Genomic DNA, 14,689 nt, shown 5'->3' on the forward strand with positions numbered 1-14,689 from the left:
AGCTCTACCAGCCAGTCTATATTAGTCTCAAGCCACAGTCTTTCCTAAATAAAGGCCACATTGTGTGTTTAGTTGTTGACTTATTTTACCATCAAGTGAACTCAGATAGAGCAGGGAGAACTATAATATATTATAATAAATTAGCCAACATTGAATTTGATTGAAGTTGATTTAAATTTGTTTTTTTACATTTGGGATGATGATTTAAACAAGATTTAACAAAAAGGTAAGTTTTTTTGGGTGTTTTACACACCTGTGTGCAAGTGGGAGAGAGGTAACATTAATCTGGTTACTTAAATTCATAGAAACGTACTGCTGCAGAATCAATGTTTCCAGGGGCACTTTGTGGGTATTTGGTACATTATCAAGTTATAATTCTTAATGCTTGTCATATCATTCCAGTTAGCTTGCATTTAAGGGGTACAGTTAATATACCTGTCTTCAAATATATCTGGACTTTGGGTAAAATGAAACAGGTTCTTGCAACAACAAAAAAACAACATACAAAATACTTTTTACGTGCAAAACTGCACATCCAATTAGGGAAAAAATGTATAGACTGCTCAAAAGGAAAATATTTCTGTCAGAATGTTAGCCACAGTCAATGTTCTGCGCTCGTTAATCATTTATTCATTGTGATGGGACAGTGTTTTACCTGACCCAACTGAAAAAGGCTGTTTGTATAGATTACAATAGATACAGCCTTAATTTGTCAATATGATTAATTTACTCAGAAATATAATGATCTCACATAAACACTTTGACCAAATTACAGCAAACCACTGGGGCTCATTCCGATTAAAACTTCAACGTGTTTCAGCTGAAGGCCCTACTTGGATTATGTGTTCAACCCATAGACTGTTAAAACTGGTTCAACCTTAAACAATGTCAAAGCATTAGTGATTCACATGCTTGAGTGTTTATGCGTATCTGTTTGGTGTATATGATAAGTAGTTTCCTGAACACTGAAGTAAACAGTACAAATTGTTAAATCAAACACATGCACCATATAGGAAGTATATTTTTGTCCATACAGTAAATCATGACACTTGACTGTATGCAATGCTACTGACTTAGCCCCCCGCAGTGTGGCTTGTCAGAGTGACTCCAGTGCAGCTGACTATACTGTCAAGTCGGTGCATTTAGTTGACCAAAATCAACCTCACAAAGGTCCACTCATTACTCAACGTCACCACATATTCATCGTTATCATTTGAGTATTTTGTTTATCTAGTAGAGAATAAATTGCTTGATTTTGCAGCACATGTCAAAACTCTACATTTCAAGGGACACCATGTGAAGATAGATGTCCCAGCTTTTATGCTGCAGAGGATTCCCAATTCACTTGTCCCATGCTGGATTGTAAACATCTGGGTGATAAAAAAATGTCCAGGGAAAGAGTTAATGTGTTACATTTGACCTTTGATTTCGAGAGGTTAAGGTTAAGTGTCAATAAAAAAAGACTTTTGACACCAAACGTAACTGGACTAGGCAGTAATTTGGGATTTCAAACCCTCAGACATAGCTGAAATACCTGCATGCAGATTATAAATACTGCAGGATATTCCAAACAATTCACTTGTCATACAATTAACATTTTGAATTATGGGTATTCATTTGCATTTATATGTTAACATGTCACAAAAAAAAGCAGAAAAGCTGAAGTCTGACTTACTTTAGCGGACTTGACTGTTTATATGATGACAACAATGGCAGTGGCAAGCAAGGCCCAGGCCTCCATCATAACTAGGCCATCTTCCACCACAAGCTATAGCCTTCTCCTGGGTGGAGATCACAGACAGTAAATGTAGGTACGGCAGTTACTGAATATTTAAAAAGGCATAGAGATGAAGCAATAAATGACAAAGTAAAGCTGGCGTGGCCAGGCATTAATAACTAATGGGTACCAGTGAGTTATTGGCTGCTGCTGTTGTAATGAAAGTGTCATTGCAAATCAGCAGTTGTCCGGGGTTATTATTATTTATGCATAATTGATGCCGGTACCACAAGGAACATGTCTCAGCCAACAAATCCCAACACCTTGGGAACAAAGACAATGGTGTCAACAAGTAAAGGTCACAGAGGAGAAAATGCCCCTGGGCTGAGATTTACATTGAGAGGGGAGGACAAGGGGAGGCTTGCATTGTACACATCTGTATACAGAAGGTTACAACAAAGTATTACACATGAGACAGCTGCTACTCCACTCGAGTCCACTGCTCCATCCATGTAGTGGATGTTGCTAAGTCATGGTAAGCTGCCATAAAGTTTAAAAACAAATGGCATACATGTAGTCAAAAACAAGGATTTAAGTGCTACGTATTTAAATAAACATATATTGAGCATTAGTTAAATTATTGCCTTTTTGAGTACATTACATTTAAGCTACTTTGAGTTATCTATTCCATTTGTAGAAGCTTTATTTTCATTAATTAATTTAACTAAATATGTGATGTGCCAGGCAGTATACACCATAACTGTATTTAGTTGTTCCCAATTTCCAAAAAAGAAAACTTTTGGATCTTAAGCTAATAGGGAAAATTCAACATTCTTATTTTAGACACCATCTTTGGGATTTAAAAGAGATCTCAGATATTTATTCATATTTATAACTTATATTTTCATTTTAGAGATGTCTCAACAATATATAGGCCTAGATATAAACGCTGCCCATTGTAGTTATAGTGATTGGTTATTGTTAGACCTATATTTAAATTGACACACAGAAATGAGCCAGCCTTATGACCCTAATATGATATTTGAGGAATTGACTAGCAGTAATTAGAAAATTCACTAATCATTTAATAATTTATACATTTTGTTCCACTGCCTGTATTATTTTATTAGCCTACTTTGTTATTATATTATTGGAAATGCTCATTTACTGCTGGATAAAAGACACGTTTTAAAGTTTTACCTCTGAAGTCAACATCTTTTTAAGTTATTAAGATATTATTATACAAATAGACCTTTCATAATGCACAATATCCATCAGTTTGTCATAAATCTCGTCTCAACCGATGTTGCATTCATAGTAGCTGGGAATTTTGAAGAGTTCAAATCAACGTTGTATTAACAAAAAACGATTAAAGTCTAAGGTGATATAACCAGACCTTTAAAGTTAACAAAGGAAAGTTTATCTATTTGCTATAACTACAGTTAAAACTCGTTTGATACAAATATTCTATCCAAGCTATGCTGAGACGGCTCGATAAAAGGAAATGGTCATCTTCTAGGTGTTCCTGAACGCCTCAAGTCTCTCTGTGCCTACGTCACCGTGCAGTGCCCAATTAGAACACGCAACGAAGTCTTGACAGTGACGTATACAGGAAATGAAAACGTGTTCCAAAAAGCAGACAGATTTTTAGCTTTTATTTCTCCTCTTTAAGCTAATTTTAACGGTCGAAGTCATGCAAACGTGGAGTCTCGTATCAATGTGTGTGTTGCTAGGTATTGTTGTGAGATGGGGCGTTTCGTTAAATTCATATTCAGGTAGGAAGAGCGTGGAGTTCAACGTTAACATGCTACAGTCATCTTTGCTACATTGCTGCTCGTTTCAGTGTAACGTTAGTTCATTTGATTTTCTCAAAAACTATTAACAGAAAGTTGTTTTACACATATTGTTGCTGTTAGTGGCTAGCATCCAGTCACTGGCTCATTATGTGTGTGTGTGTGTGTGTGTGTGTGTGTGTGTGTGTGTGTGTGTGTGTGTGTGTGTGTGTGTGTGTGTGTGTGTGTGTGGGGGGGGTTAAATGCAGTCATTCATTGATGTAGTTTCCCATTCATTCGACTAACAGCTGAATGATTTTCCTCCAGGGGCGGGGAAACCTCCAATGTTTGGCGATTATGAAGCTCAAAGGCACTGGCAAGAAGTAACCTACAACCTCCCTCTCCAGGAATGGTCAGTCTGAAGTTTGTTTCCTCAGTGGAGCAAGTCTGAGAAAAGCCAAGCTCAATCAGGCACCTGAAAAGAGTATGACGAGCTCTTCTGGGCTTTAACAGTGACTGGAAATATTGTAATGATCGACTCAAAACACACTAATGTATATCTTATTGTGAGAGCAGATTATTTGAGTCACATACCCCACAATACCACATGTATGGGATAAAAAGAGGTCCAGAAGATCACCAAAGAAGTGACAAAATTAAAGCTAAAATTGCATGTTGTTAAACAAGTGTCATTTATGCACCATAAAGCATTAAAGGGGTCAATCCAGATTGTCTACTTTACACCAATGGTTGCACCCCACTTTCATGATTATTTGTCTGACACTTTCACAGTTTCAGAATAAATATACCTGTATCTACATTTGCACTCATCTAGGTACTTTAACACCAGTGAGAATGACTTGAACTACTGGGGTCTTGACTACCCTCCTCTCACTGCTTACCACAGCCTGGTCTGTGCTTACGTGTAAGTATTTTGTTATTATATAGAGAGAGTATATTTTACAGGAAATTTCAACTTTAGTGTGTAAATGTGTATTGAAGACAAGAGTTGGAGTTTCCATGTTATGTCAGTTTTATTATGGCACACATTTCTATTCTATTTACTTTTGTATTCTATTCTATACACCCTTGTGCATAGGTATTTCAAAAGCAGGTCCCCTTGCCTGTTTTAAGGATTATAAATACTATGATTTCTATACTATAACTATATATATTCCTGCAGAGCCAAAACGATAAACCCTGAATGGGTGGATCTCCACAAATCCAGAGGTTATGAAAGTCCAGCGCACAAGTTATTCATGAGAGCTACAGGTGCAGTAACCATGAGAAAATAAAGTGAAAAGCTTCCTTGATCCATATATCTACCTCAACCTCAAAATAACAATAATTTACTTACTTACACATTAGATATGATATAATATGGTTCTTTGTACTGTTTCAGTCCTGGTGGCAGATTTGTTCATATACATCCCTGCTGTGGTTTTATACTGTTTATACCTGACTGACGGGTCCACTAAAAAAAAGGTAAGACACTTGCCCAATATGTCATGATGACTAAGACCCCCAAAAAAACTTATTAAATCAGATTACAGCACTGGTCATCCAAATTGGGGAATTATGAAGTCATTGCAATATAATATAATATAAAATTACAATTTCCAGGATGTTACTATTTCAGGGAGTATAAATACATATACAGTACAATCAATTAAGAGGGATCTTTTGTAATATTTTTTTGACTGTGTCTTAAATGATCAGTTATTACAAGATCAGTAGCTACAACAGACATGTACCGGTTTTGTCTGGCTATCCTATCATACATTGCCTTTTGTTTCGTGCACGGTGGGACAGGCTCTTTGCACCTTATGACCCTAAGTATGATACGCAATTACTGGAAAGGAATGAATGAATAAATACAAGTTTACTTTGTTCTTTCTTTTACACGTCTGCAAATATTTATCAGGTGTCCACATCTTTTCATGCATGACATAACCCATAACCTTTGATGCATCATTGTAAACTAATCAACAGTGGACTGGTGTTAGATTTTAGTTTTGTTTATCTTCTAAAAACTAATACATGTTTTTTTTTTTTTCTCCAGGTTTGCACTGTGTTCTGCTTCCTTCTATACCCAGGCCTAATTCTCATTGACTATGGTCATTTCCAGTATCCTTTATGAACAGGTGCATTTCTACAATCTATTCACCGTGATAGCATTATTGTTATTTGCTTTGATGACTTCCTGTGAAATACTGACCTTTGCAGCCATTGACTTTAAAATCCCAATCCTTATAGTAGTAGAGTAGTATATTAAGTATTAAATTAAGTATATTTTCTCATAGCCTTTGTAGCTTTTTGAGTTGCATTGATTAAAATACAGTTTTGTGAGGATTTAAAATATTTTTGAACAACTTAAAAACTGGAATTTCTAGATTTGCACAACTAAATTATTGTCTTCTGAATGGCAATATAAAGCTAATATTTGAAAATTTCGCCCAATAGCAGCATTATATAAGGTTGTTTACAACTTCCAGATATTATATGTGCCACTTTTGCACATCATGCACATTTGTTGCTCCTTTTATTTATTTCAGGAGATTTTCTAGACCTGGACCACACCCCTAAATGCATTGTAGCAGCTGCCATGTGATTGGTTGATTAGATAATTGCATTAATGAGAAATCTTACAAGTGTTCCTAATAATCTTTAAGGTGTGTGTGGGGGGGGGTGTGGGTGCGTGCACGCGTGCGCGTGTCGTTAAAACTTAACGTAACCCAATTTCCCCCCGGGGATCAATTAAGTATTTCTGATTTATTAGAGGTTAAATGGAAGGAAACAGTAGCTGAAATGGGATACAGTTATCTTGTTTCATGTATGCAGTGTCCTTTTATATAATGATAATGCAATAAAAAAGAAGAAAAAAAAAAGGAGTGGTTGTTATTCAGACACTAACAATGAAAGCGTTGATGTGTAAACTGAACATTTGAACTGAACTGACCCCGGATCAGATGCTGTTTTCTAAGGTACTTGTCCCATACAGGCACATTGAGCTGCTTATCTCTACTTGTCTTGACCTTATACATGGAGAAACCTTCAGCACAATATTGACCTTAACCAAATCAGGTACAATGGAGTGAGTCTGGGCTTTGCCCTGTGGGGGGTTCTGGCTCTGGGACTGGGCTGGGATGCGTTGGGCTCACTGGCCTTTTGCCTGGCTCTCAACTACAAACAGATGGAGCTGTACCATGCTCTGCCCTTCTTCTGCTACTTGCTGGGGAAGAGTTTCAAACTGGGCCTGATGGGGCGAGGGTGAGTCTGATTGTTTGTGTCTTGTGTTTTCTTTCTTCTGCACTTAACAGTTGTTGTTTTTCTTTTTACATTTTTAAGGAATTTTCATACACACCCACACAGCACAATCAGATGGGCTCAAGTACCCTTAAATCATACCCCTTTGATAGATGGGATGGCTTTATGTTGTTGTTGTAAAAGTATTTCACCACAGACAAAACACAGTGGGCGGTGGTAGATCTGTGGCATATATGAATCCATACAAGACATAGTGATCCTGGAATGAAAGGAGACAGTCAAACATCCAAATATACTTTATTGCAATTAGTTAAGACCACAACGTATGTCTCAGTAAAGCAGTCACTGGTATAGAGGATTATTAAAGTGACGTTTTGGAGTAATTTCACTCTAGGGTGCTTTTCACCACGACCTCGAGCCAAACAACCCTCCAGAAGCTTTTTTCAGCTGGGTCTAACATTGGGAGAGTTAGCGTTATCAGCTGAATAGCTTAGTGCGGCGCTAATGGACCCACGTTTGTATCTCGTAAATGACCCCACTAATAATGCCTGAAATGATACCAAACTTCTACACTAGTACAAATAGGTTATGCACTCATAAAACGATGGATTGGAAAGTTTGTAAGTACACCAGGAGTTTATTTAAATAACACTTGCCTGTTGGCTTCTGCTCTCTGCTGCTACTGCTACCGGCAGTAAAACAAGTGCTTAGGGCCGTCTACAAATTACAAGACCGAAAATATTTATTAATTTAATGATTAAATAAGGTAATGTCTCCAAACTTACCTCAATTATAACTTGTCTCCTGCTAGTTGTACTACAGCACTTTAAAAAAATAAGTTAAATTAATAAATATTTTTGTTTTATCTCTTTTCGGTGTTGTAATTTGTAGACGTCCCTAAAGCCTGATTCACACCGGACGATTTTAAAATTGTCGGACGATTTTCCAATCCTGAGAGACCCCACACACGGCGATTAAAAAATCACGGGTCTAACAGTTTTGGTCGTACAGTGTGTGGTGCGCAGCACACGGCAAAATCAACACATCACACACGAACCGATTTGACTCCCGAGCATTCCCAGGTCAGACGGGAAATCTCGCAAAATCCCTTGAGATCAAACGTGACTTCAGAGTAAACAATCATGGCGGACTTGTATAACGCTACTGTCTATGAGAGGATGCAGTGGCGATAGTTTGTAGTTTAGTTTTTAACCGAAAAAATACGTTATCAAAAGAAAAGGCGATGGTCAAAGAAGTGGAGACAACGCGAGCATGGACTATACTTGCTACATCATGATATGGAGGTGAGTTGTTGTTTTTTTCTCATAGAAATGTCGTTACGTACTACACAGATTAATAACCGTTGAAATAAACGTTCGTATATTCGTTTTTATGTACTCTGGTGGACTGCAGTTGTGGATGTAGTTATCGTTTGTCCCTGGGGGACACCACACACGAGGAAAAATCGGGCCAAAAAAATCCAACATGTTGGATATCCCCGATTTGAGATCGGAGTGGTCCTTCCGGGCAGACGAGAGCAGTCTTAGCACACCACACACGGCAGGAATATCTGATCAGATTATTTTACGATAATCGGAGCATCCTTAAGATTTTCGGAAGGGGTGAATCGGGGCTAAAATCGGCCTAATTATCCTGCCGTGTGAACCAGGCTTAAGCACTCGTCTTACTGCTGGTAGCAGTAGAAGCAGAGAGCAGAAGCCAACAGGCAAGTGTTATTTAAGTAAACTCCTGGTGTACTTACAAACTTTCCAATTCATCGTTTTATGAGTGCATAACTTATTTGTACTACTGTAGAAGTTTGGTATCATTTCGAGCATTATTAGTGGGGTCATTTACGAGATACACAGTTGGATCCATTAGCGCCTGCACTAAGCTATTCAGCTGATAACGCTAACTCGTCCAATGTTGGACCCAGCTGAAAAAAAGCTTCTGGAGGGTTTTTTGGCCCGAGGTCAAGGTGCAAAGGACCCTAGGGTGAAATTACTCCGAACCATCACTTTAAAAGGGATTATTTTTGTGTACGTGTAGTCATAATTATTCCAGCTGTGTTTGTTTTGGTTATATTGTTTTGTCACTCTGCATAGAAGTGTCAGCTGAGTGCTCAAAGCAGATACGTAATTGTCAGTCTATAAGCGAGCAGTGTCCTCAGGAGAGCCACAGAATGACTGAGGTAATCCGATTGGATGCTGTTACTAGTGTGTCCAGTGTCTGTTTATCTAGTAACAATGTACCAAGGGCATTTAGTAGCAAATGGAGAGCTGGATTAGAAGGGCCGGGGGGGAGATATGTCCAGATGACACTCTCGCCATGCCCAAACTCCTCAGCTATGCTGTGTGTGCAACTTAACCAGCAGCTTCACAGTTACAGCTGACAAGATATGACCTACACTGAAGACTTTCAGCTGATGCATGGCTTTCACTGCATTCCTCAACACGAGGCATCACATGCCAAATTTAGGACTTGCAGACAGTATGTACTAATTGTTTGAGTAATGCCAGTAGACAAAGACAAATTTAACCTACTTGCTAATGCCAACATTTTTTTTTTTTTTTTTTTTTTTTTTACTTTTTAGAAATTACGTTTACAAAAAATGTCCAAATTCTGTTAGGAAGTGCCTATTTTTTCATTATTAATGGTATATCTGTACCTCCTGCACTCAGACATGATGCATGTCTGTGTGTGACCCTCGTCATGTAGGCTTTTCCTGTTGGTGAGAATTGCTTCAACAGTGTTGGTGACTTTTGCCCTCTGCTGGCTGCCCTTCCTGTCTGACCCCGGTGACGCCATGCAGGTGGTCAGGAGGATCTTTCCCGTGGCTCGCGGCCTGTTTGAGGTACAGTAGAGTTTTTCTTGAATGAAAAGTCAGCCTGAAAAAAACACATCTGAAAAGCTCAAACTTGCCTTTGAGACTCATAGTCTTATATAAAAACACTTTTCATGCAGGGATCTAACAATAGCTACTCACAATCCCAATATGTAATTTAAAGAAACAAGTAGAATAAGATAATATCTCCTGATGGATCAATACAGCTCAATATATAGGCAAACAAATGATAGACCAGTATAGCCTAGAAATAAGATTATCATACAGGTCACATGCACTCTTGTGACAGTTTCCTTTCCTGACTTGCCCCTGAGGTGGTGCAGATGTTTAACCTCCTCAAGACCCTGGTCTGGTGGTATTCATAAGAATGTGTATCCCAGGGAACTTTCAGAAATGTTATGAATAAATGTGAGTGTAATCATAGTAATTAAATGTCCTGAAATTCCAAATACCATCAAAAGCATAAAATAATTTAATACACTTAAGGGATTTTTGTATGGCTTCCAATGTAGAAAATATGTAATGCCATCTTTTTATGTTATGAGCCAACAGAGATGCTTTTACTGCATGTGTCTGTTTAGCCTAAAGCCTGGTGCTGTGTTGGGTATCAACTATATATGTGCTTGACGTTGGTTTGTGGCTGCTCTTAAGGCATAGAAGACGTGTTAACTAAATGTAATGCTCAGAAGTCATTATTTTTACTCCTCCATCAAATTTAGGGTAAAAAAAGGGGGAGGGTTATGTGTTTTCTTTTTGCTGATTTTCCTGGAGAGCAGATAAGGGTCTAATTTTTCTTACCACCAGATTCACTTATTATTTGGTTGCAAAAACAGTATTTTTCAGCTCTTTTGTTCATAAATGGGTGTTTTTTTTTCACCATTTTGGTATATTTTCCATAAATATTATTTTGAGATATTGGATTTGGATCTTGCAATTTGTAATCTTTATTTTTCTCAATTTGTTGTGATTTCTGTTGAAACAGGATGTTGTTTTGAGACAAAACACAGCGAGGGACCATTCTAAATTGTTATCCAGTTAAAGAGAGAGAGGCTGTTTGATATTACAGGATTTCGTGGTGATGGCTGAGAAGTTTTGTTTGTACCGTTTCCTAGGAAGTGACATTTCTCTCAGAAGTTAAAGCCCTTATTTCATTATAACAACTTTACAGCACAAGGCTGTGACAAGTGCTTTACAACTCAAATACAACCTGTGTGGCACTCCTCATGTCCTACACACTGTTCCATACTCTCAGTATGGTGAGCACCCCTCCACCCTGCACTGCTTAGCTGGTGGGAAATGGATACCCTGCAGGATCAAAGAAAACAGTGGAATAAAATGGTGAAAGGTCAGGAGATCAGTTTCACTCTATCTCTGGGAGGTGTTGGGGTTCCAGACGTACAGTTGGAGGATATAGATAAATCTAACTAATTTATGGCCTGGGTGTTTTCAGCACTTCATAGCAGAGCCATGTTCTAGCCATATGGACTGATGAGTGGGGCAAACGCTACATTGAAAGGCATATCAGAGCACATACGACAACTGTTGCCTGCTACTGACTCTGTCTTCGGAAAAGCATACAGTATGATGAACTGTTTTATAGCACTCACACACACACTTGTAAGTTGTGGTCAGTCATTTGTTCCCTTTGAGGAAAGGAGGCACAGGAATATTATATTAATTAAAAAAGAAAGTGATAGCGAACAGTGAGAAGAACTCCAGTTGGCAGTGTTGAGAGCTGTAATGGAAGGGGCAGAGGTAAAGTAACTGTGTGTGTCTGTGCTTGCATGTGTGAGTGACAGCTCAGAGGCCAAGGTTTGCAGCTCTCATTTCTGAAACCCACGCATCCCTCTCGGCCCCGTCCCCGAGGTGGCACCCACCACAAGGTGTCACGGATGTGAGAAGTAATTAAAAATTCTACCAGGGGAGCAGATGGCAGCATTCGCTGTGGCAGTATTTGTTCAACAAAATGATGCAAACATAATACACAGGGTGTGAGAGACCCTATACTCCCCTGTAACGACAGCATGAGAGGCTGCCCGGTCGAGTCGTCCTGAACTAATTGTGAAACTGTGCACGTAAGCAGAAGCTTTGGACAAGGGGACAGGGGTGAGAAAGGGTGCTGACTGGTGGTCGTGGCAGCTTCTGGGCGGGAGCAGTTGTAAGTTTACCCACTGAGCTGCATTCTGGCGTCTCACATTGCTGCCTGCTCACAAAAATGGCACCAAATGCTTCTCCCTGTGAAATTCCATGCTGGCTTATAGGTGAAGGAGCCGCACTGCTCTCGCCCCCCTTACATTTGCCGATGGGACCCCCCCTCTTTTTCATGCGTTGCCTTCAGGAACATTCCCGTAGCGGTTATTTGGAGCGGGGAGGCAAAGAGGAAAGAGAGAGGGAAGGGGCCGAGACAACACAACACTGGAGGGCCCAGTGCTGCTGACTAGGCTGCCATTAAGATCCACACAGCTGTGCCGTGAGCAGCTGTAGCACAGAGCAGAAAGAGGAGAGGCCAGAAATAGTTTTTCTAGACAGGGCCATACACTGAAACCATTCAGTGGAATCAAAAAGCTGGTCTAGGCACGTTGTCTCTGTGACGTCCGATATCATAGTGCACAGTGGGCTTCAATAGTATCTGATCCCTGCACAACTGCTTAAGCACTTAAATCAGCTGAATCTCCCAGCAACGCCCCCCTCAACTCTTATCAACCACAAGTACTTTTAGGCTGGTATTAAGGCTGTTACATATCTTCCATATTATTCAGATCACATTTTAAAGGTTATTTGCAAAAAACATATAAAAATGATACATTCCAACATGTCCCTGAATTACCTTGTACGATTAAAATGGATTGATTGAGATAAAAGGTTATGGTGTTTTTTTTAGAGCTGAAATGATTGATGAATGTTGAAAGACAGAAAATTATTAATGGTGTAAGTCACTTTAGTCAAAGCAACGATCGCAAATATTCTCTGTATTCAGCTTCATTTTCTGCTTTTCGTCGTTTTACACAATTGTTTATGTAGTTTTTGGACTGTTGGTCAGACAAGACAAGTAATTTAAAGACGTCACTGTGGGCTCTTGGAAATTGTGATATTATTTTTTTTTTCACTATTTTCTGATATTTTAAAAGAAAAGAAAATAATTAAGGAAACAATTGGCAGATTATTTGATTAAAACTATTATTAGATATTGCTTAAAACCTAATAAATGAAATTATACAGAGAATTGTTAAACATATTGACAGTATGTAATTTTCAGCAGCGCTCTGTGGTTGGTCTGTATCTGCTGATTATGCAGAAACTACTCTGGTTTGACACTTGACCTCGTGTCCCCAAGTTTACAAATAAGTCCCATGCTTTTTCTGACAAGGGAGGTAATTTATGATGAGGTTTAAGTATAAATGTCCCTCTAGAATGCTCCAGGGGAATTTTTATTGCACTTTCAGTGGGGAAATTATTACTTTCAGCAATGGCACCTAATTGCTTTCTCTTCAAAATTGAATTCTGAATATATTCATTTTTGTACACAGGCATCAAGGCATATGTTGAATTTAAAAATGTTTTGTGTGTGACATAATTTCTCATGTAACCGTGTGTGTGTGTGTGTGTGTGTGTGTGTATGCGTGTGCGTGTGTGTACAGGATAAGGTGGCCAACACATGGTGCAGCTTGAACATCCTGATAAAGATCAGATCCATTCTGTCCATTGACTCCCAGATCTACATCAGGTAATCCCTGTGTGGATGAGAGACAAATTAATAGCGCTATCAGGGGAGACAATGTAGTAAACACTGAGCACTCATGGTTATTTAACTTGAGTTTCTCTGTCCACTACCACACGGAGCATCCCAGGAAGTATTTGGATAAGTTATTTGGACTAAAAGCTGAGAACCTGTCCGATCACAATGAGAAAACAGTTGTGTCATGGTGGAGCCTGCTTAAATAACCCAGCACGCTAAATTTAGGAGTCGTATGTTCGCAGCATGGACACGTTTCTGCCAGACTGCTAAGTCCGGGGATCAAGTTGGACTTCTTTGACTGTAGTTGACTTTCAAACAAATGAAAAACAATCTTGTCTTTTTGGCACAGGGAGCAGATTGCTAAATGCTCTGGTGTGGGTATACTGTGTACATAGAATGAATCAGCTGTGAAAAGTGATACATGTCCTTCCGGGCCGCAAAACCCTGCCCTACACATAACACACTTGCGGTCATACACACTAAATACCCACTTACTGGTCCTTTACTGCTATCCACCTACCACTGCCAGTATCTCTATCTATCTACTACTAAGATTATCTATATCTACCATTATGATTATTTCTATATATCTATCTGTGTCATAGTACAAACACATTGTTGCCCTCATGCCTTGAACTAACTCGCTGCCCGACCTCTCAGCACATTCACACTGACACATAGTCACTCTCGTCCGGTGCCTCCACCCCCAGCAGGTGACAATTGAAGGGTTAAACTAATGCCTGCTAACCCGAAGAGGGGCCAGTATTTGGTCATTTACCACATAGCAGAGGTCTTAGTTAAAAAAACAGCCAGATGAATCCACAGTTAGATTTGGGTTTGACGTAGTGATTGTTTGCCTTTTGACATCAAAATCAGGTCATCTAGTGCCACGGACTGAAAACGAATCTTGTTTTTTCTTTTATTCTGGCATCAAAAATAGTGGACTGCTTTTCAGTTCTGTGGTCATTATCAGTTTTCACATGAAGCCACATCAACACAACCGAAAGGTGTAGGTAAGCCTGGAATTATGTGCAAATGCAATTATTCATTTTGACTCCAAATTGATTTTATACTCTACATGTCTACTACTGTATAATTATTTTTTTCCTGCTGCAGTAACTTCATCTCTCACTGAGGATTTGTGTGCAGTTAAGTGTGCCGATGTGAGATAATCTGAATTGCTCATTTGTATTGTTTTTCAGTTTTGCCTGCACTCTCCTGGCAGTCCTACCTTCCTGCGTCAGACTTCTGATGAAGCCCACCTTCTGGCAGTTTAAACTGGCCTTGGTGAGAGGCATCCAACTAATGTCAAAACAATAGCATGTCAAATTTACGGACCCTCCCCTTACAGA

General features: G+C 39.1%; 1 protein-coding gene across 2 annotated transcripts in view; it reads left to right on the forward strand.

Annotated features, from left to right (window-relative positions):
• Nucleotides 1–3,313: 3,313 nt before the first annotated feature.
• The window catches only part of alg6 (ALG6 alpha-1,3-glucosyltransferase), a 20,038-nt gene continuing 8,662 nt past the window's right edge, over nucleotides 3,314–14,689 (forward strand). Inside the window, exons 1-10 of one of the 2 annotated variants that reach the window (XM_039811305.1) lie at nucleotides 3,314–3,492; nucleotides 3,817–3,901; nucleotides 4,325–4,414; nucleotides 4,673–4,761; nucleotides 4,892–4,974; nucleotides 5,552–5,616; nucleotides 6,574–6,759; nucleotides 9,475–9,610; nucleotides 13,240–13,325; nucleotides 14,540–14,624. In XM_039811305.1, coding sequence (XP_039667239.1) covers nucleotides 3,411–3,492; nucleotides 3,817–3,901; nucleotides 4,325–4,414; nucleotides 4,673–4,761; nucleotides 4,892–4,974; nucleotides 5,552–5,616; nucleotides 6,574–6,759; nucleotides 9,475–9,610; nucleotides 13,240–13,325; nucleotides 14,540–14,624 — 987 coding nt within the window. In that variant the 5' untranslated portion in view covers nucleotides 3,314–3,410. Of the gene's footprint in view, nucleotides 3,567–3,816; nucleotides 3,902–4,324; nucleotides 4,415–4,672; nucleotides 4,762–4,891; nucleotides 4,975–5,551; nucleotides 5,617–6,573; nucleotides 6,760–9,474; nucleotides 9,611–13,239; nucleotides 13,326–14,539; nucleotides 14,625–14,689 lie in introns of both variants that reach the window. The other variant, XM_039811306.1, reaches the window with a different exon arrangement.

The sequence above is a fragment of the Perca fluviatilis genome, chromosome 9, assembly GCF_010015445.1.
Source record: "Perca fluviatilis chromosome 9, GENO_Pfluv_1.0, whole genome shotgun sequence".
Taxonomy (NCBI): Eukaryota; Metazoa; Chordata; class Actinopteri; order Perciformes; family Percidae; genus Perca; species Perca fluviatilis.